The sequence below is a fragment of the Leopardus geoffroyi genome, chromosome E1 (genome assembly GCF_018350155.1).
Source record: "Leopardus geoffroyi isolate Oge1 chromosome E1, O.geoffroyi_Oge1_pat1.0, whole genome shotgun sequence".
Classification (NCBI taxonomy): domain Eukaryota; kingdom Metazoa; phylum Chordata; class Mammalia; order Carnivora; family Felidae; genus Leopardus; species Leopardus geoffroyi.
This window is the reverse complement of record NC_059330.1, coordinates 2,302,011-2,321,354: the sequence shown is the minus strand read 5'-3', so window position 1 is coordinate 2,321,354 and position 19,344 is coordinate 2,302,011. Positions and strand designations below refer to the sequence as shown.

Below are 19,344 nucleotides of genomic sequence, written 5' to 3'. Positions count from 1 at the left end.
CTAGCTTCCGCCAGTCTCTCCTGGCCGCCATCGACGTACGATGCGCATGCGCGCTCTGGACACTCCGCCCCCTACCTCCCCGCGGCTCAGCTGTACCGCCCCCTGTTCCCCGCTTTTTCTTACTCCTCCCCACTTTCTGCAGCGTGAAATAGGTCTCGTCCAGAGACCACGTTTTGGACGCGCCCTCCGTGTTCGAGTTTTGCGGCGTGCCAAGGCTGTGCGCCTGCGCAGTTCCATCTTTCGCGCCTTTGTTTACGCTTCCAATTCGGAGGCCACATTTAGCCTCCTCTCGGCGCCTCCTGCGCGGCGCCATCTTGTCTTCGCCCGGCAGACCTCGCCTTGTTCGAAGTTGAGAGAGAAGGAGCAGGAGTCTGCGAAAGGGCGTTGGGTGGGGGCGGCGTGGCTCCCCGTCTCCTGTGCTCTCGGCGTCTCCAGAAGGAACGGCACCGGCGGGAGGACGGTCGGCGCCGAAGCTGCGCACAGGGCCCGTGTCTGTCTCTCCCCCGGTTCGCCCGGGCCTCCGAGGCTGGGTGCTTGGGCAGCTGCCGGGCCGGGACCGCGAAGCAGAAGAGGAGGCGGCGGGGAAGGCGATCCCAGGCCCTGCGAGGCTCGGCACATGCCCGAGGGCTCTCTCCCACCCCGTCGGCCCCGCCGGCCCCGCCGCGTGCTGGGCGTGAACAGCAGCGGGGCCGGCGGGCCCAGCGGCCCCTCTTGGGAAAGGGGCCCTCGGACCGCCGGGTGGGAACGATGCCCTCCGCCCCCCAGCGCTGGGACCCCAGCTCTCAGCCCTCCTGGTGGAGGTGGGCCTGGCCGTCACACCCTGGCGGCCGGGCGCCGCCGCAGCCACCACGCTGTCGAGCGGCCGTTCTTGGCCGTACTCAGCAGGGTCACACGGGACGTCGGGGACGCGGTGGTGGGGCTGCTGGGGAGATGCGCCGCGAGCAGGCCGCCCCCAGCGGGGTGGATGTTGGACCTTCTACTAGGCTACGAGACCGGAACGGTCGCGTCCTGACCCCCAGCCATTGCTCCTTGACCCTCAGTCGTGGTGCAGGCTGTGGCTGTACGGGAGGCCCTTTCTAGATTCTGGACACTGGCTGTCCCGGGGTGCCACCCACTCCCACCAGGGAGACCGCCACTGGGAGGACTTCAGGGTCGGCTTGGTGGGTGGCTCAGGCTGGAGGCATGTTGTTCCTAGGAGCACAGAGGAGAATTGCACGTGCAGGGCAGGGTACCTGCTGCTGCCAGGGCTGATGAAACCCTTTGCAGGTGAGAGAGGAGCAGGGGCAAGGCAGAGCATTCCGTTGCTAAGGGGCCTTGGGAAAGGAAATGGCACAGGTGTGATCTTCTACCTGCTTCGCCTGTGTTTGCCTAACAGGATTGGAGGGGTGGGGGAACCAGAGCAGCCAGCCAGGGGCCCCAGAGGAGGAGGAAGGGGGGGAGGCAGACCCTCCACCAGCCTCTGCCAGGTTGGCGGCGGCGGCGGCTGGGGGGGGGGGGCCAACCCATGAGGACATGTGGTCACACATAGCGTTTTCGTCCCTCACTAGCTGTCTGGCTCCCTGAGACTCAGCCGCGGAAGGCGCAGAAAGGCACGGGACAAGAAACTCACGGCTTTTCATCCCAGCCAGAAGGACGGGGGAAAGCGAGGACAGAGGTCGGAGCAAGTTTTATTTTTCTGGGGACGGGGGAGGAGAAACTCATGACATTCAATAAACCTCTTTCCTCTCGTTCCCCCCCCCCCCCCCCCAGGTTGCATTATCTGTACTTTTGTTCTCAAAGAGTGAGAGAGAAGGAAGGCCGCTTTGTTTTTGAGTCAGCTGAGTGGTGAGGAGTGAAGGCAGCCCCTGGGCCTCGAGCTCAGAGGGGCTGGTAGGTGGGCGGGCGTCTCCGGACGATGCAGAACGTAGCGAGCACCAGGGCGAGGAGGCCCAGGGAGACCAGGCCAATGACGAGGGGCAGCAGGAGGAACTGGTCAGTCGGACAAGGGAAACCTGGCCGAAGGGGAGGGCAGGGAGGCGTGGTGGTGGTGCTGGGGACAGGTGGGAAGAGGGTGGAGGGGAGGTGGTGCTTGCTCGTAGGGAAGTAGGGGGACTGGGGAGGAGCTCTCCTAGCTGACTCTGAGCAGTAGATAAAAGGGGAGAAGGGGACAGAGTCTTCTGGAGAAAGAACATGTGCTCTATAGTTACGAGCAGCCTGAGAGAGGAAGGAAAGTTCGGGGTGGGAGCAGGGAGGCCTGGGGTGGGGTGGGGTGGGGCGGGGCGGACAGGGACACGGGGTGGGGGGGGGGCGGGTAAGGCAAGGAGTAGGTCTTACTTGGCCCAAAGGCCCCTGAGGGGGGCAGCTGGGCAGCCTGGAGCCTCAGGTGTAGCAGGTCAAGGCGCAGTGCTGGGGAGAGAGAGAGGCTTGCGTTCCCGCAGCTGAAGCTCTGGCCCAGGGGGGCTTGGAGAGCGTGAAGGGATGAGTTCTCAACGGAGAACGTCCACTCTGGAAGAGTGAGGAAGGGTCAGCTCTGTGTCCGTGTCCCCACCCCTCGGCTCAGCCCCCCACCCCCTCGCAGGAGCGCAGGCAGCCAGTGCAAGGGACGACGGGAGGGGAGGTCACTCACGTGCCGCCTGTGGGAGGGACACGTTGTACTCCAGAGCCATGGAGCTCAGGTAGACAGCGCTCTGCTGTGGCTCCTGGGAAGGGGACCGGGAAGGCTCAGGGTGGCTGGGGAGAGTGGCGTCCGTGTCCGTGGGGTCGGGAGCACAGCGAGGGACAGGGAGGGAGAGGGCGCGTGGAGGGTGAGGGCTGAGGGCGAAGTACCTGCTTGAATCCAAAGCTGAGCTGTCCGTAGGGGAACGAGAGAAGCAGGTGGGCGTGGGCACCCTCACAGTCCCCCTGCGCCTTGGTTTTGTTGGGGTTCAGCACAGAGATGCCCCAGGCCTGCAGGAGTTCAGCAGTTTCGTAAGACAACGCAGCCGTGCCATCCGAGGTCTCCTTCATCCCCACCCCGCGCCCTCCTCCACTCTTGCTTCTGAGCCACGGCCTGTGGCCTCGCTGGCTTCCCCTCATGTCCACGGTCCCCGAGCTTTACCTTTCCTCCGCCCTGGGTTGGGTACAGAATTCCGATCTGGATCTGGCCTTGGAGCCGGACGCAGGGCTGGGAGCCATTAGTCCATGTGTAGTCCCCTACAGCGCCCTTGGAGCCTGGGCTCGGGCTTGGAGGGGGTGGAGGGGGTCCCGGGTGGGGGGCAGTGGTGGGGGCTCTCGGGCTGGTGGCCGTGCTGTTGTTTGTCGTCGGGTGAACCGTGGCATTCCCGTGAGTGGGGGTGGTGACCGTATGGTGGGTGGCCGTTGTGGGCTCGTGGCTGGTGGTGCCCGCGGTGGTGGTTCTGTGGCTGGTGGTCGCGGGCCTTGCTGTGCTTTCTGTAGCTGTGGGTGTCACCGTGAAGGACGGCAGCAGAGTGGCCGATTTTTTGTGAGGACAGCTATTCACTGTCCCCTGGGCTTTGGGCAGAGGAACAGCCTGGTTAGCGGCCCAGGGGCGCGCTCCCCCCAGGGCCCCTCCCCTTTGGGCCTGTCTCCTTACCGACTAGAAGCCCCAACAAGGCCCCCGAGAAAACCACCACCAGCCTCATGGCAGGACAGCCTCACCCAGTCGGTCCAGTCAGTCCCAGCTGCTTGCTGAACCCTGTTCCCTCTGCTCTTTTGGAAAAGGAGGAATTAAGCTTATGACTTCCTCCAACTGAGACAGTGCCTGTCCCCAACCTGACTCAGGCACCTCAGCCCCAGCCACCACTTAGTCATTGAACTGTCGTCACCAAATTAGGGGATTGGCCTTGGCTGCACGAATGAGCCACAGGGAGTTCGGGGGGCAGCTGTCCCATGGGGACTCACTTGTCTGCTTTAGGAAAGCCCTGAGGGGAGGGGTTCCAAGCTGTTAGGGAACCAGGGGGGGGAAGATGGCCTCTTCCCTCCCTGTTCTCCAGGAGGAAGGGGTGGGGGGGGGGGCAGTTTACTCCCTCTCCCCTCCATCTGTTACTTCCTCTTGGAGACACGTGAGGCACTTGTGATGGTGCCCGCGCCCAACCACGTACAGAGGGTCATGTTACCCAGTCATCGTGACCATTTCCTGGTCACATAGTTGGGAAGCAGCGGCCCAAGGGAAATCTAGAAGGGTAGTAGCTGGGGACCCAGCCAGAGATGTACCCAGTAATGGGTGGGAGGGAAGGGGAGGCAAGAAATGAGAAGCCCAACAGGCAGTTTCCAAGTCATTTTATTCAGAATTTTGTTGTTTGTTTCCTGAATCAATAAATACTATACAAAACAATGTAAAAATGGCTACCATTTTCTCTCCCCTGCTCCCCCCACCTGGGGACAACCCCATGGGCCACCTAGCTCAAGGGTTCTCCAGATTTGGTCCAGCAAATGAGGTTGGGTGACACTATAGCCCCTTGAATCCTCTTTAGAGGCGGGCAGCTGGGTGGGGGAGAGCCTCTGGGGTTTGGAGGCTGAGTGGGTTACGGACATGGATTAGTGTTTTTGGGAGAAGAGACGGCGCCTGGGGCAGGAATCTGCCCCAAAGAAAAGGGTGTCTAAAATGTTCACGGTTCCTCCTTTTGCCTCAAAAAGTGACATTTATTCAAAGAAAAAAAAAAAAAGAAAAAAAATGACAAGATGTCCATCCCTTGGCTCCCTTCCCTCCCCCCTCCTGCTCCTCTTCAGCCCCCCAAGGACTGAAGCCTGGGTAGGGCCAGGGCGCAGGACAGCCCCTCAGATGAGGTCAGCAACATTGAGGGGCATCTCCTCAATGGAGGTGTTGTAGAAGGTCTCGATGTCTCGAAGCGTCCTCTTGTCTTCTTCTGTCACCATGTTGATAGCCACACCCTTACGGCCAAATCGTCCACCGCGACCGATTCTGGCGGAGAACAGGGCGCCTCGGTAGGTAGGATGAAGGGAAGGGGGGCCGGGGGGGAGCCGCAGTGCAGGGAAAGGGGAGGCCACGTTCCAGAGCCACACTTACCTGTGGATGTAGTTTTCCCTGTTGGTGGGAAGGTCGTAGTTGATGACTAAGGAAACCTGCTGGACGTCAATGCCTCTGGCCTGGGGCAAAGGAGAGGACGGGTCAGCGTGGGAACGAGAGGGGAGCAAGGGAAGAGAGAGGAGCACAGGATCGGTGCAGGAGGGACTGGAGCGCGGTGTAGGCAGCCGAAGGCAGGCAAAGGAAACAAACCTCCCCTCCCCCAACGGCCTGAGGCTTGCCAGGTTCTGTTCCAAGCTGCTACTTTCCTGAAGAGGGGCACGAGCAGGCCCCTTGGAGAGGGAATCACCTTGGATTTTCCCTTCTTCCTTCCCGGTCTTCTCCCGAGTCCGCTCTACTCACCAGCAGGTCAGTGGTGATCAATACTCTGCTAGAGCCAGAGCGGAACTCCCTCATGATAACGTCTCGCTCCTTTTGGTCCATGTCTCCGTGCTGGAACAGGAAACGGAGGATGCGTCCTGAGGACCGGTGGTGAGCAGGGCGCGGACGCACGCGCTGCCGGTAGCCAGGTGGAGAGAACTCACCATCGCGGACACGGTGAAGTCTCGGGCGTGCATCTTCTCGGTGAGCCAGTCGACCTTCCTTCGGGTGTTGATGAAGATGACTGCCTGCGTGATGGTCAGGGTCTCGTACAAGTCGCACAGTGTGTCCAGCTTCCACTCCTGGAGGGGGGCGGGGTGGGGGTGGGGAGATCAGTCAGGGGCTGTACCAGCGACGCACCACCAGGCCCGCCCCCTGCCCCGGGGCCCCACCTCTCGTTCCACATTGATGTAGAACTGGCGAATACCCTCCAGGGTCAACTCCTCCTTCTTGACCAGAATTCGAATGGGGTCCCTCATGAACTTCTTGGTCACCTCGAGCACATCGGAAGGCATCGTAGCAGACAGCAAGACCACCTAAGGGAAGAGAGAAGCCTCGGGGTAGGGGCTCCTCCACGATGCCTGCCCCCTCAAACAGAAGCCGGCGTGTAAAGAGGCCCGAAGCGAGACACCCGGAATTCCTATGGTTCCTCTGGCACTTGCCATCGCGGTCCTATCCCCCCGCCCCCCCCCCCCCCCCCCCCCCCCAACCACACCAGTCTCTAACGGCTTGCTCACCTGGGTGTTACTGTTGAGCTTCTGGAATATGTCATAGATCTGGTCCTTGAACCCGCGGCTTAACATTTCGTCAGCTTCATCCAGCACAAACATCTTGATGTATTTGGGAGCTACGACAGGAAAAACAACAGGTAACAAAACTAGAGAACTACGAAGTCAGGCTTCAACCTCCAGAGAAAGAACGGACGAGAGGTCTGCTCTCAGAACACAAAGGCTGATCCTTTGCCTGGGACCCCAGTGCCAGGGCAGGCGACAGGCCTGGGAAGTAGAACACTCCCCGGGCTGAGAAGACAGGGGAGCCAAGCCAGGCTCAGATGACACGCATGGGTTCATCACAGAGCAACTCTTCCACTGGCGAAAACACGGCCTAGGGGACGAGGTTGTAGTCAGGTGAGGACAGGGAAGACGGGGAAGCAGAAAGCGGACACTCACATAGGTATCTCCGGTTAAGCATGTCGAACACACGTCCCGGGGTCCCCACAATGATATGGGGTGCTTCCATCTGAAGCTTCTGCACCTCGGCACGTACATTGGTCCCTCCGATGCAGGCATGGCAGGAGGCACCCATGTAATCTCCCAACGCCATGACCACCTTCTGTATCTGAACCCAGAGAAAGAGAAAGGACCCGTAGATTAGCTACCACCGTGCCAGACCCCACCGGAAAGGCTTCTCGTGTCATTCTCCAGATCACACATGCGCCGTTAAACTCACGTCCTGGACAAGAAACAAGCAGACGACTTCATTTAAGACCACGCTGCCAAGAAGGGGCAGGCACAGGATCTGAACTTGGTCTGGTCCCGAAGAATACAAGGATTCACAGTAACAGCCCTTTCTAAAAGCCAAGAGCGACCCATTCATTAGATCTCAAAGCGACCAGTTTAGCGAACAGAATGACCTCTACCTGCGTCCTTCTGCCACTGAACCGATCGCTGCTAGATGCCATGTTCGCCCTTGAAAAGTGTGTTCTGCCCATTAATGCCCTAAGGAACCCTTCCCGAACTTCTTTACTTACTTCACCTGTATCTACAAGTTAACAGAGAATCATAACTTCCCCACCGAGGGTTTAAAAATAACTAGGAAACGAACGTTTCTCATTCTCTCTCCCCCGAGACCCAAGAAAAGTCTATCATTAGGATTTCATGTGCCCCAGGCATGAAACAGCTCTGGCCACCAACCCAGGCATCGAGCTAGGATGAACAAAGGACTGCATCTGCTCTGCCCCAGGCGGATATAAGAGCAGCACCATCACCGAGGTGTCTCTTTGCCCATCACCAGGGGGTTTGTTCACACAACAGCCACCAAACTTGCTCAGCCAGCCGGGCTCCACCTAGCTGCCTTTTCCCTGGACTCAGGAAATGGGCGGAGGAAACGATGCTTATTGTTCGGTAGGAAAGGGCATATAATTAACCCCAGCCAGCCTTCAGAGACCCAGCAGGCCTTGGCTCATTTTCTTTAGATCTCTCTCCCCCAACGCTTCAGATCTTGAGGTGGTGGCCCTTAGGGAGCACACCTCGGACTTTTTGATTATGCTCCTTCCCAGAGCACCCTCCAGGGGAGGGAAGCCACACGCTCACCTGCTGAGCCAGCTCTCTAGTGGGCGCCAGGACCAAGGCCTGTGTGGCCTTTAGATCCAATTCAATCTGTTGCAGAATCGATATGGCAAAAGTGGCTGTTTTCCCAGTCCCAGACTGGGCTTGAGCGATCACATCATAACCTAAAGAGAGTAGAAGAAACTTGACGTGAGAGTACATACGTGTTGCTACCAGGACACGTTCAAGGCTCTGCTCAATCAACAAGCCATTGATAAGAGCTAAGTGCCAAGCATTTAGTACCTCCCAGATTTTACCGCGCCACAACCTAGTGCCCAAATGGGAACATCTGGAAACCAAGTTAGATTATTCATTCATTTAGGGCTGCCCAAAATTAACCTTTGACCTAAAATACCAATAGCAGTGAAGAACTGGCTAAAATACCACCTTACTGAAATCCAACCAGCCATCCATGTGTCCAGGGCATGAACCAGGCACCAGCACAAACCAAAAGCCAAGCTGGGATAAACAAGGAATTGTTTTGCCCCAGACTGATAGGAGGCTGGCACCACTGACCAGGTGCCACTCCACCCAGGTCAGGGACCATGCAGAACTCATTCTGGGGCAGAGGGATCATATCTTACCCTTGATACAAGGAAGAATGGCTCGCTGCTGGATGGCAGAAGGCTTCTCGAAACCATAGGCATAGATGCCCCGGAGAAGGGACTCAGAGAGGTTCATGTCGTCAAAGCTGTCAACGATCTCGTTCCAGTTACTCTGTGGGGCACAAAACAATTCAAATGGTAGAAGAGGCGACGCGGTGTCCCAGAAGCGGAGCTAACAGGACCAAAGCTCCAGAGCCCACAGCCTCTCCTCCCACCTGGGAAGCTGGTTGGCTCTACACGGTCTGGGAAGTCACTCTAAGGGGCCGGTCCGCTTGTAAGAGGAGAGGCTGGACAGTATGGGAGAGAGGAGACTCAACACACAGGACGTTTCACACACACTCAGGGACCTACCGATTTGGAACAGGTCACTGGAAAAGACTTAGGATGGGTAGGAGAAATCATCTTGGGAGTTAGGCAAGCAGCTCTCCAGAAACCAGGAGACACTGCCTTTCCCGGGGACTAAAGACAGTGGCTCCGGAGTGCAATCTCACCTCGATGACGCCTTCGGGCTCCATCCCATCGGGGCCATTGTCTCTGGATCTGTTGGTTTAAAGTAGAAGTAGGCCGACTGAGACGCCAGAAATCCCGACGGCCAGGCTCTTCCTACCAGCAACCGGCCTCGCACGATGCCATCAGCCCACGCTCCCCGACCCGACCCCATCCTGGTCCCCAGGAGACACAGTGCTCAATTTACAACCGAGTCAAGCCTCTGGCCCCGCCACCAAGGGGACGACCCAACCCCCGAAGGCCCGGAGGCTGGAAGGAACGGCGTCGGCGCTTCCGGGGGACCGGAGGTGGTCCCCGCGGCCGGGCCCACGTGTCCGGGGTCGGGCCGCTCCGAGTCCGAGCGCGTGCACCTCCCACCGCGGCCCCGGCGCGCCGGAAGTCCCGCCCCGCACCTCCCCGATGCGAGGGTAGGACATCCCCTTCCCCCCACGTCACTCCGCCCGCGCCCTCCCCCACCCCCTCCAGCCCGTCTCCCCCCCTCGCGGTGCCCGGATGTGGGAGGCCGCGGGCGGTGGCGGCCTCGCGCACAATGAGCCCCAGCCGAGCTAGCGAAGGGGGAGATTGCACAACACTGAGAAGCGAAGCGGGCTGGGGGAGGGGAGCCCCTCGGGCCGCCATGTGCTCGCTCCCTCGACCACCCAGCGGCGTCTCCCCCCGCCCCCCGCCACGGCACAATCCACATCCCGCCCGCCCCCGTCGCGAAATGGCGTCGCCCTCCCATACCTCAGGCCGCTCACCCCCGAAGGAAAGTGGACCTGCCCATCCGCAGTTTGCCAATTGCCCGGCTCGTGCGGCAAAATGGACCCGCCCGCCCGGCGCCGGGTGGGCTCCCGGTGCCTCACGCGGCCGCTCCTCGGGGTCAGGCTCGGTCCTGGCCGTCAAGAAAACCAGCACACTGAACGGCCGGCTTCTTCCGCCCCGACCCATCGCTCCGCGCGACGACGCGCCCGGCTCGCAGGACCCGGGCGTCCCCGCTCCGGCCAGTGGTCCCGTCGGAACCCTCCGGAATCCCGAGCGCGCGCGAGCCCTCCCTCAGGCAGAGAGGCGCCCGGACCCGCCGGCTCGGGCCACACGCAGCGGCGGCCGCCTCCGCCTCCCACGCCCGGCCGCGGCCTCGCCTGGCGCTCGGCGCCGGCCTCCCGGCGGGCCGCGCCTACTCGCTCCCCAGGACCGGGCCTCCCGGCGTGGCTGCCCCGCAACCCCGGGTGGGGGGAGGGGTGCCCAGGGCGGTGGGCCTCAGCTCCCCCCGCGGGGCCCTCGGGAGGGAGCGGCTGGGTAAGTAGCCTCGACCTCTTGCAAAAGGGTTTCTTACCGGGAATCCTGACTCGCAGACATGATCCTTAGAAACTAGGGCGGAGTGCCCGCCTATCGACAACTTATAGAGCGCCCGACCCCGCCCCAGCCATCGCATTGGCTTGGCCACCTCGGCCCCGCCTGCCGGCGTTCAGCGACTCGGCGTGACGTCAGCTCGCAGGAGCTCCGGCACGCGGCTACCATTGGATCGCCTGGACATCTGTCAAGGGGAAGACCCGCCCCGCGGCCCCATTGGCTCTGGGGCCCGCCTTTCTCGCCGGTACGGAAGTGACATATGGGAGTCGGGCCTCGAGGCCTGGCAGCCATCTTGGGGCCCAGCGCCCCTACACGTGCGGAGGCGAGAGCGCCTTGGTCATGTGGCCCAGCGCGCCCTATCACGCGAGAGGGGCGAGGTTTCAGCCTCCAGGGACTTCCGGGCTCCAGAGACCGCCGCTTCCCTTTGCCTCTGCTCTGAGTCGGCCCGGGACCTACATTCTGTTCCGTTCTCTCCTGGAGCAAAGGTAGATCGGACACCGTCCCGCCCCGTTCCGGGGGTGCCGGGGATGATGGGATCAGGCGGTACGCCCCCGCGACAGGGCCCCCCACCCCCACCCCTCCGGCCACAGGGAGGGACAGGGATGGAACAGCCGACTTCCTGGCTTCCCCAGCATTTGGGGTCGCTGTCATGAACTTTGGCTGGCTCTCCAAAGTTGCCCAGCTTTGGTTGCCCAGCTCCAGCACCTCTCAAGCTCCCTTACCGGACTCTTTAGGGATGATGAAGACAGGGTGCTGGCCAGCGAGCCAGGGGTGGAAGGCTGAGGTCTCCATGCCCACGAAAAGGGGAGCTAACAGGGGCTGCTGAATCAAAGCCTGAGAGCGAGCATATCCACTAGTTTGATGCCCCTTAAGGACGACCACCATTGTGTATCTCCAAAGGATCCTTTATTGACCAGAGCAGGACCGTGGCATTTATATATATATATAAAAAAAAGTTTGAAATCTGGCAGGCCGGAATCCCTTTGCCCGCCCTCCACCCCCAGCACAGATTTTCCTGCCCCCGCCCCTGCACACAGAAGGGGGATGGATGGCTGCCCCACCCAGGCCGCGAGGCCACGCTCCCCCAGGGCACAGAGAAAAAAGAGGCTTTTTCACGGCCACCCCCTGAACATCAGAAATCAACAAGTATTCTCTCAAAAGGAAAAAAAAAAAAAATACAGAAATCAATTAAAACATTTAAATATGAAAAACCAAAAGGGAACTGGGTGGGGAGAGGCAAGAGAGGAAAGGAATGGGAGTTTCTTGGGAAGGAAGGGTCCCCCATGTCCCCACGCCCATTCATAAACGGGCTTGAGGCCTGGGATCCGAGGCTCACACAGTGAGTTTGCAGTGACACAGCTCCTTGTAGATCTGCCGACGAAGTTTGGGCATGTCCTGCTGGGTGAAGCTGAAAGGCTGGGCCAGCGCCAGGTGCTTGCAGTACTGGGTGTTAACAAAGCAGGCCGTGAGCATCCCCCACCCCCTAAGTCAGGACCTGTGCTACCCCCTTCGCGTGAGTGAGATCCACCTCCCTGGAACTTTCAGAGAACATCCACATTTCACAAAGGGAGCCAAGGTGCCCCAGCCTGGGGCTCAAAGTCTAAAATCACTGCTCTTGGTACCTGAAATACCCGGTGTTAAAATACCCTGCATTGGCGGTTAGGAGGCAACTCTTCTTAGGGCCAGAAACCAAGGAGCAAGAGACCCAGTCCCGCTGTGGGACGGGGAAGCCAGGAGAGCCAACGAAATCCATGTTTGCGCTTTCTGACACCTAAGGTTACTCTCTGCTCCACAAGGGGCTGTGAGCAATGGGGCGGGGGCGGGTTGCAGAACAGCCTCCCTCCTCTTGCCCAGCCCTTTAACCCAACTGCCGTCTGCTTACCTGTAACACAAAGGCACCGCAGTCACTGTCATTATTCTGCCTGGCCACATTCTAGAAAAGGAGAAGAAGGCAGGCCCTTCATTTGGAGGCTCCTAGGGGTGTGGCCTCAACTTCTGCCTCCTGCCTTACCTCTGTCACCACCCCGTACTCCTCCCTCTAGAAACTTACCATTTTGAAGTAACCTTTCCAGCCCTGGTGGAAATCCAGCCGGTCTTTCTTCACGGCCTCTGCCTGTAGGTACTTGGCAATATGCTGTGCAGACGGAGAAAAGGAGGGAGCGATGCCCGGTGTCTCCCACAGGAGCCCGGGGTATGGTGGTCACAGGCACCAAGCCCAGGTTTGCTCCTCAGAGGCCCCAGGCCCACCCTTCCGCCGCGAGTGCCGCCACTGGATTTCCTCCCCACTCTTCCCGCCTCCCTCCTTCCCACTCAGACCTTAGGGCAGCGGCGGTTCAGGGTGCGCTGCGAGTCAAAGTAGGTGATGGTGCGTCGCCTCACGTCAACCGAGATGAGGGACCAATGCACCTCCAGGTGGATGGGGATCAGCAGTAGCTCCTTATTGAAGATGTCCACCTAAGGGGGGCAGTGCCAGGAGTCTGGTCAGAGGGCACGAGAGTCCTGCCTACCGGCATGAGGGGTCTAGAGACAAGTGGAGGCGCTGGCAGGAAGCCACATGGGGGGCACGAGGCCCAGCCCTCCACCGGAAGGGGCGGTGTCAGAGCACACACCTGAGAGCCCAGGATGGCCCGGGGACTTTCCACACATTAAAGGTACCAGCGCTCAGGAGCGAAGAACCGAGGCTCAGCACTCTGGAGCCAGACTGCGGGGGGTTTAGATCTAGCTCCTGCCTTTCCTAGCTCGTGGCCATGGGCGAGCCACTCTATACGCCTCCATTCTCTTCACTGTAAAAGGCTGGAAACGACAGCCGCTACCTCCTCTGTTTGTTCTGAGAATTAAGTCACACCGAGGACAACGCTGGGTCCCCGGCAAGTGGTCGGTCAGTTACCACAACAATCCTCCGAGGAAGTTCTCTCCCTCGATCTAACGGAGGAAACGTCAGCTTAGAAGACTAGGCAACTTGCTGAAGGTCACGGAAGGGGCAGACGTGGGACTCAGATGCAGTATGCAGAGGCCAAGTTCTTTCACTGTAGGTCCCCCCACTTCTATCGGGAGCAGTAGGCCTGCCAGGTCGGGGAGGGTGTGAGCTCCTGAGCCTGGGGACAGAAACTAAGAAATGTTGCAGGCCACGGTCCTACCTCACTGTAGAAATTTCCTGGCCTTGGAATTGCAGGGCAGGGAAACTAACGAGAACTATCTTTTCCCCCTCGCCAAACGTGCTCTCTCCTGTCTTCCCCAGTAACGTCTGCTACAAACCCAGGCATCACCCTGATTCCGAGCTTTTCTTCGTTCCCTCGTCCAACCCGCCAGAAAGTACTTCGGTTCTACCTGCAAAACCCATCCTAGAGAGCGCTCCTGCTCCTCCCTCAGCATCCTGGTCGAGCGTCTGTCTCACCTTCTTTGCTCGCCTCCTAGTTAGTCCGCCTGCTCCCACTCTTGCCCCACTTCCAATCTCCGTCAAAACAGGAGGCTCTTCCCAGCCTGCTTAAGGCTCGTCAACAGCGCCTCCGCGCACACGGTGACAGCGGCCTCCACGCCCCACGCGCTCAGCCCTGGCCAAGCTTCTGATCATATTCCCCCCGCTCACCCTGCCCCAACCACACCAGACACTCCTGTGGGCCTTCTGGGCCCCCCACAGTCTCACCTTGTGTCCCATGTACTCGCCGTCCCCTTCGCCTAAACCACTCTTGCCCCCGAGCCACACGTCACCGGGCCCTCGTCATTCCAGGCTCGGAGAAGAGTGGCCTTCCCGGAGCCTCCCACATTCCACGCTACTACATCTCCCTTTTAATTTGTTCACGGCGCCTAACACTAGCTGAAGTTTAACTTACTTATTCACACTCCACGAAGGCGAGAAGTCTTCCTTACTTAACACCGAGTCCTTGCTGCCCACGACAGTACCGAACACACAGAAGACCCATGTTACTCGAAAGACTTAGTGAGCAGCCTCGGGGAAGGGACTCCTAGAAAGCGGAACTCTAATCCTTTACAGGCAAGGCGTTACCCACGTACACGTGAACTGGCAACTCACGTTTTTGGTCCACCTTTTCACCCCATCATAACCCTTGGTACGGAGTTTATCGTAGAAGAAGCTGTTGAAGAAATGCACCTGTGCCAATGACACAAAAGAGCTGGATGGAGTTAAAAGAGCTTCAGGCCTCCCTGCCAAGTCTCCTCCGCCCAGTCCGCTCCATGTCACTGGGGCTCCAAGGGCCAGTTTCAACAACCTCCACTGCAATCCACTGGGGGCAGAAACCCAATTCTCCTCCTGCTGCCCCTCCCAGCTGGTGGGGTGAGCCACAGGGAGAACCACTGCCGACTGGGGGGAAAGGAACAGAGAAGTTCAGGACCCAGGTTACAGGTTTGAATTTAACAGACCGCCTTTTACCACCTGTCCCCCAAACAAAGATCCTCCCTCCGTGAAAAGGGAAGAGATCAAAGGGAGTGAAAAAGCTGCTGGGATCTGCAGAAGTTCTCCTGGGGACTGAAGTACCCTGTCAGGCCTACCTTTTCAGGGACCGTGTCCATGACCAGGTCTCCGTACATGTTCATCACCTGGGGAGAAGATGGGCGGCAACTTGCCATGGAGGGTGCAGCATGGGCACAGGGCTCCCCCGAGCAGAGGGCCCCAGACACCCTGCTCCCCAAATCCCCTTCGGGGCCCGTTTCTCCCTCCTCCTCACCTGGTCATTGAGCCAGTTCTGTCCGTACAAAGTCCCCAGGTCGTCCATCGTCAGCACGTGCCGCTTATAGGCCACTCGGAAGCCCCTCACCATGGCGTTGCCTGGCATGCGCTGGTACGACTGGATGAGCTGCAGCACCAGGCCCTTCCTGAGTAGGCCAAGGGTGGAGTCACACAAGAGACGAGGGGGCTAGGGCATACAGAAGGACCTTCTACTGCCCAGAATCAGGATCTGTCTCAACTAGTCCCCACTGGGGCTCGCGTAGCCTTCCGAGGGCCTGCTGAAGGGCCCGCTTCTGGGAAGGAGGCACGTGAGCACGGGGCCTATTTCAGGGGCCCGGGGAAGGACCGCCCCCATCTGCTTGCAGGGGCTTCGTGCTTCACCAGCAGATTCCTCCTCCTCCCCTGAGTCGGTCCCTCTGGGCAGCATTCTCTCCCGACCCCTAACCCCTCGGGCCCCTCAGGCCCCGGCCCTCTTCTGAGGACCCCTCTGTCCTGCCTCACCTGGAGGGTGTAGAGAACTCCTGCTGAAAGATGTCCTCCAGTTTCTCCACCACCTCATCAGTGCTGAGGGGAATGAGGCTGCCGTAAGTCTGAAGGAATTCGTCCAAGATGCCTGAGCGGAGGGGAAGAGGAGCGTGTGAGGCCTCCACGCTCCCACTTAGGAGCTGGCTGAGAGAAGAGAAGGCCGGGCCGTCTGGGCTCCCTTACTCTGCACGCAGGTCACATGCTCCTCTCGCAGGGGGCTGTGCTGGCCGGCCTTCTCCCCGGGCCGCTCTGCCTCTTCTGCGGTGCCCAGGTCTGAGCCCTGAAAAAGTTCCTGGGCCACGTGGTCCCCGATGCTGCACACATTGCTGATGAGGATGCTGGCGTCAGGGGGTGCCAGGCCTCGCTCCCCTTCTGGCCCAGGCGGTCCCCCAAAGCCATTGGGAAGAGTACAGGAGAGGAGGCCTACAGCGCAGGGGAAACAGGATGGGGATGAGAAATTGGCTAAGATCAAGGAACAATGGTGGGATCAAACGATACAAATTATAAGACCACGGGGAGGAACCGAAACGGAATCTCCCGATAGAAACTCTAGGGGATGGAAACCGTAAAGCGTGAGAGAAGCATGTCTGACAGGTTACAGAGGAACAGAAGAGAAGAGGTGCTCGTCATAGGACAGAAGCAAGGAAAGACTAAGACTCGGAGAGAGGCACACGTCCGAGACATTTACCACCACCATATACCTAGCACCGAGTACGGCGCCCGGTGCACACCGAAGGCTCGATAAATACTCCAGGGACGGATAAAAACACAGCCCGACATGGTCTGCTTGCGTCCCCGAAAGAAACATCCTGAGTGTGAATGTCACACACGACTATACAGGTGGTAACTGTGGAGAAATCCCATCCCAGCACTAGAGTGGCACCCTTCGCAGATGCACAGGCAAGGGACCCTTTATTCGGAAAGGCCAAACGAAAAGGGAGCTTGCGTGGATAATGAGACTAACTTTTCTAAACGTCATCTCCCGTTCTCATCTGTACACAGGACGCCTACTCGGCTCGGGGACTCTGTCACCCGGCCTTGACCGTCTCCCCAGACTTAGCTCTTGCTCAAAGTGGGGCTTAAGACGTTTCACAGCTATTCTGGACCCCCTCGCTCTGCCGTCCCACCTTCCTTAGGCCCGGCTCTCACCACAGCAAGAGGCTCCCAATCCTCCTGGATCTGAACCCTGCCCCCACCCTTCCCACACCCCATTCCCACCTTACCAGAGTCAGGGTCCAGAGGAGACTTTGGAGTCCACCTTAATCCATCTTCCTCCACTGGGGGCCCAGAGGACATTGGTGGAGACCCTCTCACCCCGTCCTCAGCCATGAGAGCACCCAGCAGACCGAGCCGGGGCGGAGGTGGCCCCCGAGGGGAGTCAAAACGACAGCAGGGGGATGGCAGCTGCGGTGTCGCACCCCCTTCCTGGGGTGAAAGATGGTTCTTGGGGTGTGCGAGGCTCCGCCGCCGGCCCCGGTGGCGCCCCCAAAGCTTCCAGTGGAATGTCAACGAGGTGCTTTTTGAGTACAGCAGCATCCGGAAGGCTCGCATGGCTCTGCGGCGGCGCTGGGAGCAGGTTTTCCGATGAGTAGGGCGAGGAGGGCGAGGCCGCTGGGAGGTTCCCAGCTGACCCCATCTGGGGGGCAGCCTCCAAGCTGCCCCTTCCTCTTCCTCATCTTCATCCTCATCGTCCTCTTCTTCCTCCTCCTCTTCGCTAGCTGACGCATCAAAAGAGGGCCGAGGGACAGGGAGGCGTCTGGCTGGCACTGTGGTCCCTGACCCAGGATCTGGCCCAAACCCTCCACCTGATTTAAGTCGGGGTTTAGGGGGTGGGGGCCAACGAAGACGCTCCCGCCTGGGACTTGAGTAAGCCGGGGCCACGCCAGGTCCAGGAGGCTCAGGCCCCCAAGACCCGGTCCCTTGTATAGTCTCTTTCATCTTCCGGTAGCCTGTAAGACAACGGTTAGAGTGTCAGAATGCAAACACCCCGCACCCCAGATCCTGCCTCTCTTCCTCAGCATGCCTCCTCTGGAGTCAGATACAAATAACCTAAGAAAAGAGGAAAAAGCGCAAAACCCCTACGAATTTCCGATCTTTTCGGTTAACAAGATCCACAGGGGCCCTTCAGAGTCCATGCCCCCATCTCTCCCCCGACCACAGAGGAGCAAGGGACAATGGCTAAGCAGCAGGATCTTATTTCTCGGACCCCCAGGTTAAAGCCACTGTTGTCAGTATTTAATGCCACCAGGAGTATCCTAATCGAGAACCTAGTAAGGGCAATGGCTCAGCAGGAGACTCCTGACAGGATACAGAGATACCTGGGGACACAGCTTCCACGGGGAAACCGGGGTCTAGAGTGGGGAGAGAGTGCTCTACCACCTCGGAATGAATGGGGTGGGGTGGGGAGGGTACGGGCATGCTCAGGTCGTCTCAGGAGGGAATGGGGATCCCAGGGCTACGGTTCAGGTAGTAAAATCTAACGAAAACGGAAGAACGTTAAGGGAAACTGAAAGAGAACCCAACCGGTGCTCAGGCAGCCGGATCAAGCCGCTGGGACAGAACTGAGCCGCGTGAGCCAGGTTGGCCCAGCCCCCTCTCCTGCTCCGCTCCCGGGGGCCAGAATGCGTCCCACACCGGTTTGGTCCTGGACAGTTCGGCGCCCGAGGGCCTGAAGAAGCCCCTTCGAGGGCCTCCTGGGCCCCGGTTTGGTGGGAATGAGATCCAGGAATGGGAGAGGCCGCGGCAGGGCTGGGGGAAGGGTAGGGGGCGTCCTCACCGGGAGCGGGGAAGCCGGGCGGACGGGCCCGAGGGCGGGCGTCTCCGGCCTCAAGCTTCCCGGCTCATCTCTCCGGCGACGGCTGCGGCCCCGCCACTCCTGCTGTCTTCAGGCGCAGCCCTCTCAATTCAGGATTCCAACGCTTCTGGGCCGCGCGCCGCGCCGCCGAGCCGCCCCGCCGCGGCCGCCGCTTGCTCTGCTCCAGCCTCCACCTCCACCACCTCCCCCTCCTCCTCCTCCTTCTCCTCCTTCCCCTCCCGCGAGCCCCAGGCCCACCGGCGCTGGCGGCGCACGATTAGTACGTCACAGCCGGCGAACAGCGCCGGCGCGGCCAGCGCGCGCCTAGTCCCGCCTACCCCCGAACGTAGACGCCACGGGACCGTCCCGCCCCCGAGCCCCGTGCAGGGCTGCGCCTGCGCACGCTGGCTGCTCCCGGCCGCGCGCGACTAGCCCATCGCGCTCCCTTTTGCGCCTGCGCGTCCCCCACTGCTGCGTGTCCCGCTGCGTAGCGCTTCTCGGCGCTGGAGGGGCCCGAACCCCGGGGCCTTGGTACCTCGGTCCCCGGCGGCGCGCCGGAGGACAGCCGGGAGGGCCGGGAGATCCCGGTACAGGGACGGGGCTGAGGCAAGGCAGCGGGGGAAGCGGAAGTCGGTTACTCTCCTATTTAAGTTTAAGCGGGTCTTGAGCAGAAAGAAAGCTCGAGGAGTGAGTGAAGGAAGACCAGCATTCGGGCCAAGATTTACCCGAGGCTGCCCGGCGACCCGTCCCAGCCCCGAGAGGCTTGGAGGGCCCGTCACGCTAGGGGAGCGGAGGGCAGGAAAGGCGGAACTTGGCACCCGTAGGGTGGTGTGTCTGCAAAGGGACTGTCGTCGTCGTCGTCGGGCACCCCCCCCCCCCCCCCCCACACACACACACAGACGGGCGCACAATAAACACACCCCTGGAGATAGTGATGGGAGCCGAGCCGGGGCCCCGTTGGTGGAGAGGGAGGTGAGGGCGGGGCTTCTTGTGGAGGGAGGAGGCAGCGGGTACCTGGAGAGGTGTGGCGTGGGGAACCAGGAGTTTCCCGAGTGGAGGGAGGCTTCGTGGACTTCTGCCAACAGGCAGGCTGCTTCTCTCAAGCTGCCGCTAGATGGTGGTGCTGTTCTGGAAGCATTCCAGTGGGCCTTAAAGTAGGTCTCCACCAAGGCCTGGCACTGCCCCCCTTT

General features: G+C 60.2%; 4 protein-coding genes and 4 non-coding genes across 11 annotated transcripts; 1 reads left to right on the top strand and 7 right to left on the bottom strand.

Annotated features, from left to right (window-relative positions):
* The first annotated feature begins 40 nt into the window (after window positions 1–40).
* On the top strand, window positions 41–6,011 carry LOC123604327 (translation initiation factor IF-2-like). Of its 3 annotated transcripts, XM_045490257.1 has the most exons (3): window positions 41–1,335; window positions 1,548–1,654; window positions 5,465–6,011. In XM_045490257.1, exon 1 carries the CDS (start codon window positions 41–43, stop codon window positions 1,010–1,012), a length of 972 nt encoding a protein of 323 aa, XP_045346213.1. In that variant the 3' UTR covers window positions 1,013–1,335; window positions 1,548–1,654; window positions 5,465–6,011. The 3 variants fall into 3 exon arrangements, with proteins under 3 accessions (XP_045346213.1, XP_045346212.1, XP_045346211.1); XM_045490256.1 differs by lacking the exon at window positions 5,465–6,011 and having other exon boundaries at window positions 41–1,266; window positions 1,548–1,737; XM_045490255.1 differs by lacking the exon at window positions 5,465–6,011 and having other exon boundaries at window positions 1,548–1,737.
* On the bottom strand, window positions 1,652–4,249 carry CD68 (CD68 molecule). Of its 2 annotated transcripts, XM_045490259.1 has the most exons (7): window positions 3,880–4,249; window positions 3,572–3,687; window positions 3,077–3,489; window positions 2,806–2,925; window positions 2,606–2,678; window positions 2,314–2,484; window positions 1,652–1,991 (listed from the first exon to the last, which is right to left on the bottom strand). In XM_045490259.1, exons 2-7 carry the CDS (start codon window positions 3,618–3,620, stop codon window positions 1,858–1,860), a joined length of 960 nt encoding a protein of 319 aa, XP_045346215.1. In that variant the 5' UTR covers window positions 3,621–3,687; window positions 3,880–4,249; the 3' UTR covers window positions 1,652–1,857. The 2 variants fall into 2 exon arrangements, with proteins under 2 accessions (XP_045346215.1, XP_045346216.1); XM_045490260.1 differs by lacking the exon at window positions 3,880–4,249 and having other exon boundaries at window positions 3,077–3,408; window positions 3,545–3,863.
* Window positions 4,586–10,234, bottom strand: EIF4A1 (eukaryotic translation initiation factor 4A1). The gene is made up of 11 exons (XM_045490254.1): window positions 10,135–10,234; window positions 8,807–8,855; window positions 8,295–8,427; window positions 7,696–7,835; window positions 6,553–6,721; window positions 6,121–6,230; window positions 5,776–5,919; window positions 5,548–5,685; window positions 5,366–5,455; window positions 5,006–5,085; window positions 4,586–4,900 (listed from the first exon to the last, which is right to left on the bottom strand). Exons 1-11 carry the CDS (start codon window positions 10,155–10,157, stop codon window positions 4,756–4,758), a joined length of 1,221 nt encoding a protein of 406 aa, XP_045346210.1. The 5' UTR covers window positions 10,158–10,234; the 3' UTR covers window positions 4,586–4,755.
* LOC123604729 lies at window positions 5,179–5,319 on the bottom strand. The gene has a single exon (XR_006715461.1). It is a non-coding gene; the product is annotated as a small nucleolar RNA SNORA67 (small nucleolar RNA).
* LOC123604757 lies at window positions 6,317–6,461 on the bottom strand. The gene has a single exon (XR_006715487.1). It is a non-coding gene; the product is annotated as a small nucleolar RNA SNORD10 (small nucleolar RNA).
* LOC123604748 lies at window positions 7,259–7,400 on the bottom strand. Its single transcript, XR_006715479.1, has one exon. It is a non-coding gene; the product is annotated as a small nucleolar RNA SNORA48 (small nucleolar RNA).
* On the bottom strand, window positions 8,121–8,255 carry LOC123604747. Its single transcript, XR_006715478.1, has one exon. It is a non-coding gene; the product is annotated as a small nucleolar RNA SNORA48 (small nucleolar RNA).
* Window positions 10,235–11,040: 806 nt separating the features above from the next.
* Window positions 11,041–18,249, bottom strand: SENP3 (SUMO specific peptidase 3). Its single transcript, XM_045490245.1, has 11 exons — window positions 18,137–18,249; window positions 16,584–17,309; window positions 15,544–15,783; window positions 15,337–15,448; window positions 14,834–14,981; window positions 14,658–14,705; window positions 14,182–14,259; window positions 12,468–12,605; window positions 12,202–12,285; window positions 12,034–12,084; window positions 11,041–11,594 (listed from the first exon to the last, which is right to left on the bottom strand). The coding sequence occupies exons 2-11, from the start codon at window positions 17,296–17,298 to the stop codon at window positions 11,484–11,486; spliced, it is 1,725 nt and encodes a 574-aa protein (XP_045346201.1). The 5' UTR covers window positions 17,299–17,309; window positions 18,137–18,249; the 3' UTR covers window positions 11,041–11,483.
* Window positions 18,250–19,344: the final 1,095 nt, after the last annotated feature.

Excerpts from the sequence above, each read along its gene's own strand:
- LOC123604327 (XM_045490257.1), top strand. The coding sequence starts at position 41 with ATGCGCATGCGCGCTCTGGACACTCCGCCCCCTACCTCCCCGCGGCTC.
- CD68 (XM_045490259.1), bottom strand. The coding sequence starts at position 3,620 with ATGAGGCTGGTGGTGGTTTTCTCGGGGGCCTTGTTGGGGCTTCTAGTC. Across the intron at positions 3,490-3,571 it reads CTTGTTGGGGCTTCTAGTCG|CCCAGGGGACAGTGAATAGC; the intron begins GTAAGGAGACAG and ends CTCTGCCCAAAG. Across the intron at positions 2,926-3,076 it reads CAACCCAGGGCGGAGGAAAG|GCCTGGGGCATCTCTGTGCT; the intron begins GTAAAGCTCGGG and ends GAACTCCTGCAG.
- EIF4A1 (XM_045490254.1), bottom strand. The coding sequence starts at position 10,157 with ATGTCTGCGAGTCAGGATTCCCG. Across the intron at positions 7,836-8,294 it reads CATTCTTCCTTGTATCAAGG|GTTATGATGTGATCGCTCAA; the intron begins GTAAGATATGAT and ends TACTCTCTTTAG. Across the intron at positions 5,920-6,120 it reads AGCTCAACAGTAACACCCAG|GTGGTCTTGCTGTCTGCTAC; the intron begins GTGAGCAAGCCG and ends CTCTTCCCTTAG.
- SENP3 (XM_045490245.1), bottom strand. The coding sequence starts at position 17,298 with ATGAAAGAGACTATACAAGGGACCGGGTCTTGGGGGCCTGAGCCTCCT. Across the intron at positions 15,449-15,543 it reads GCATGTGACCTGCGTGCAGA|GCATCTTGGACGAATTCCTT; the intron begins GTAAGGGAGCCC and ends CCCTCCGCTCAG. Across the intron at positions 14,982-15,336 it reads GAGTTCTCTACACCCTCCAG|GAAGGGCCTGGTGCTGCAGC; the intron begins GTGAGGCAGGAC and ends TGGCCTACTCAG.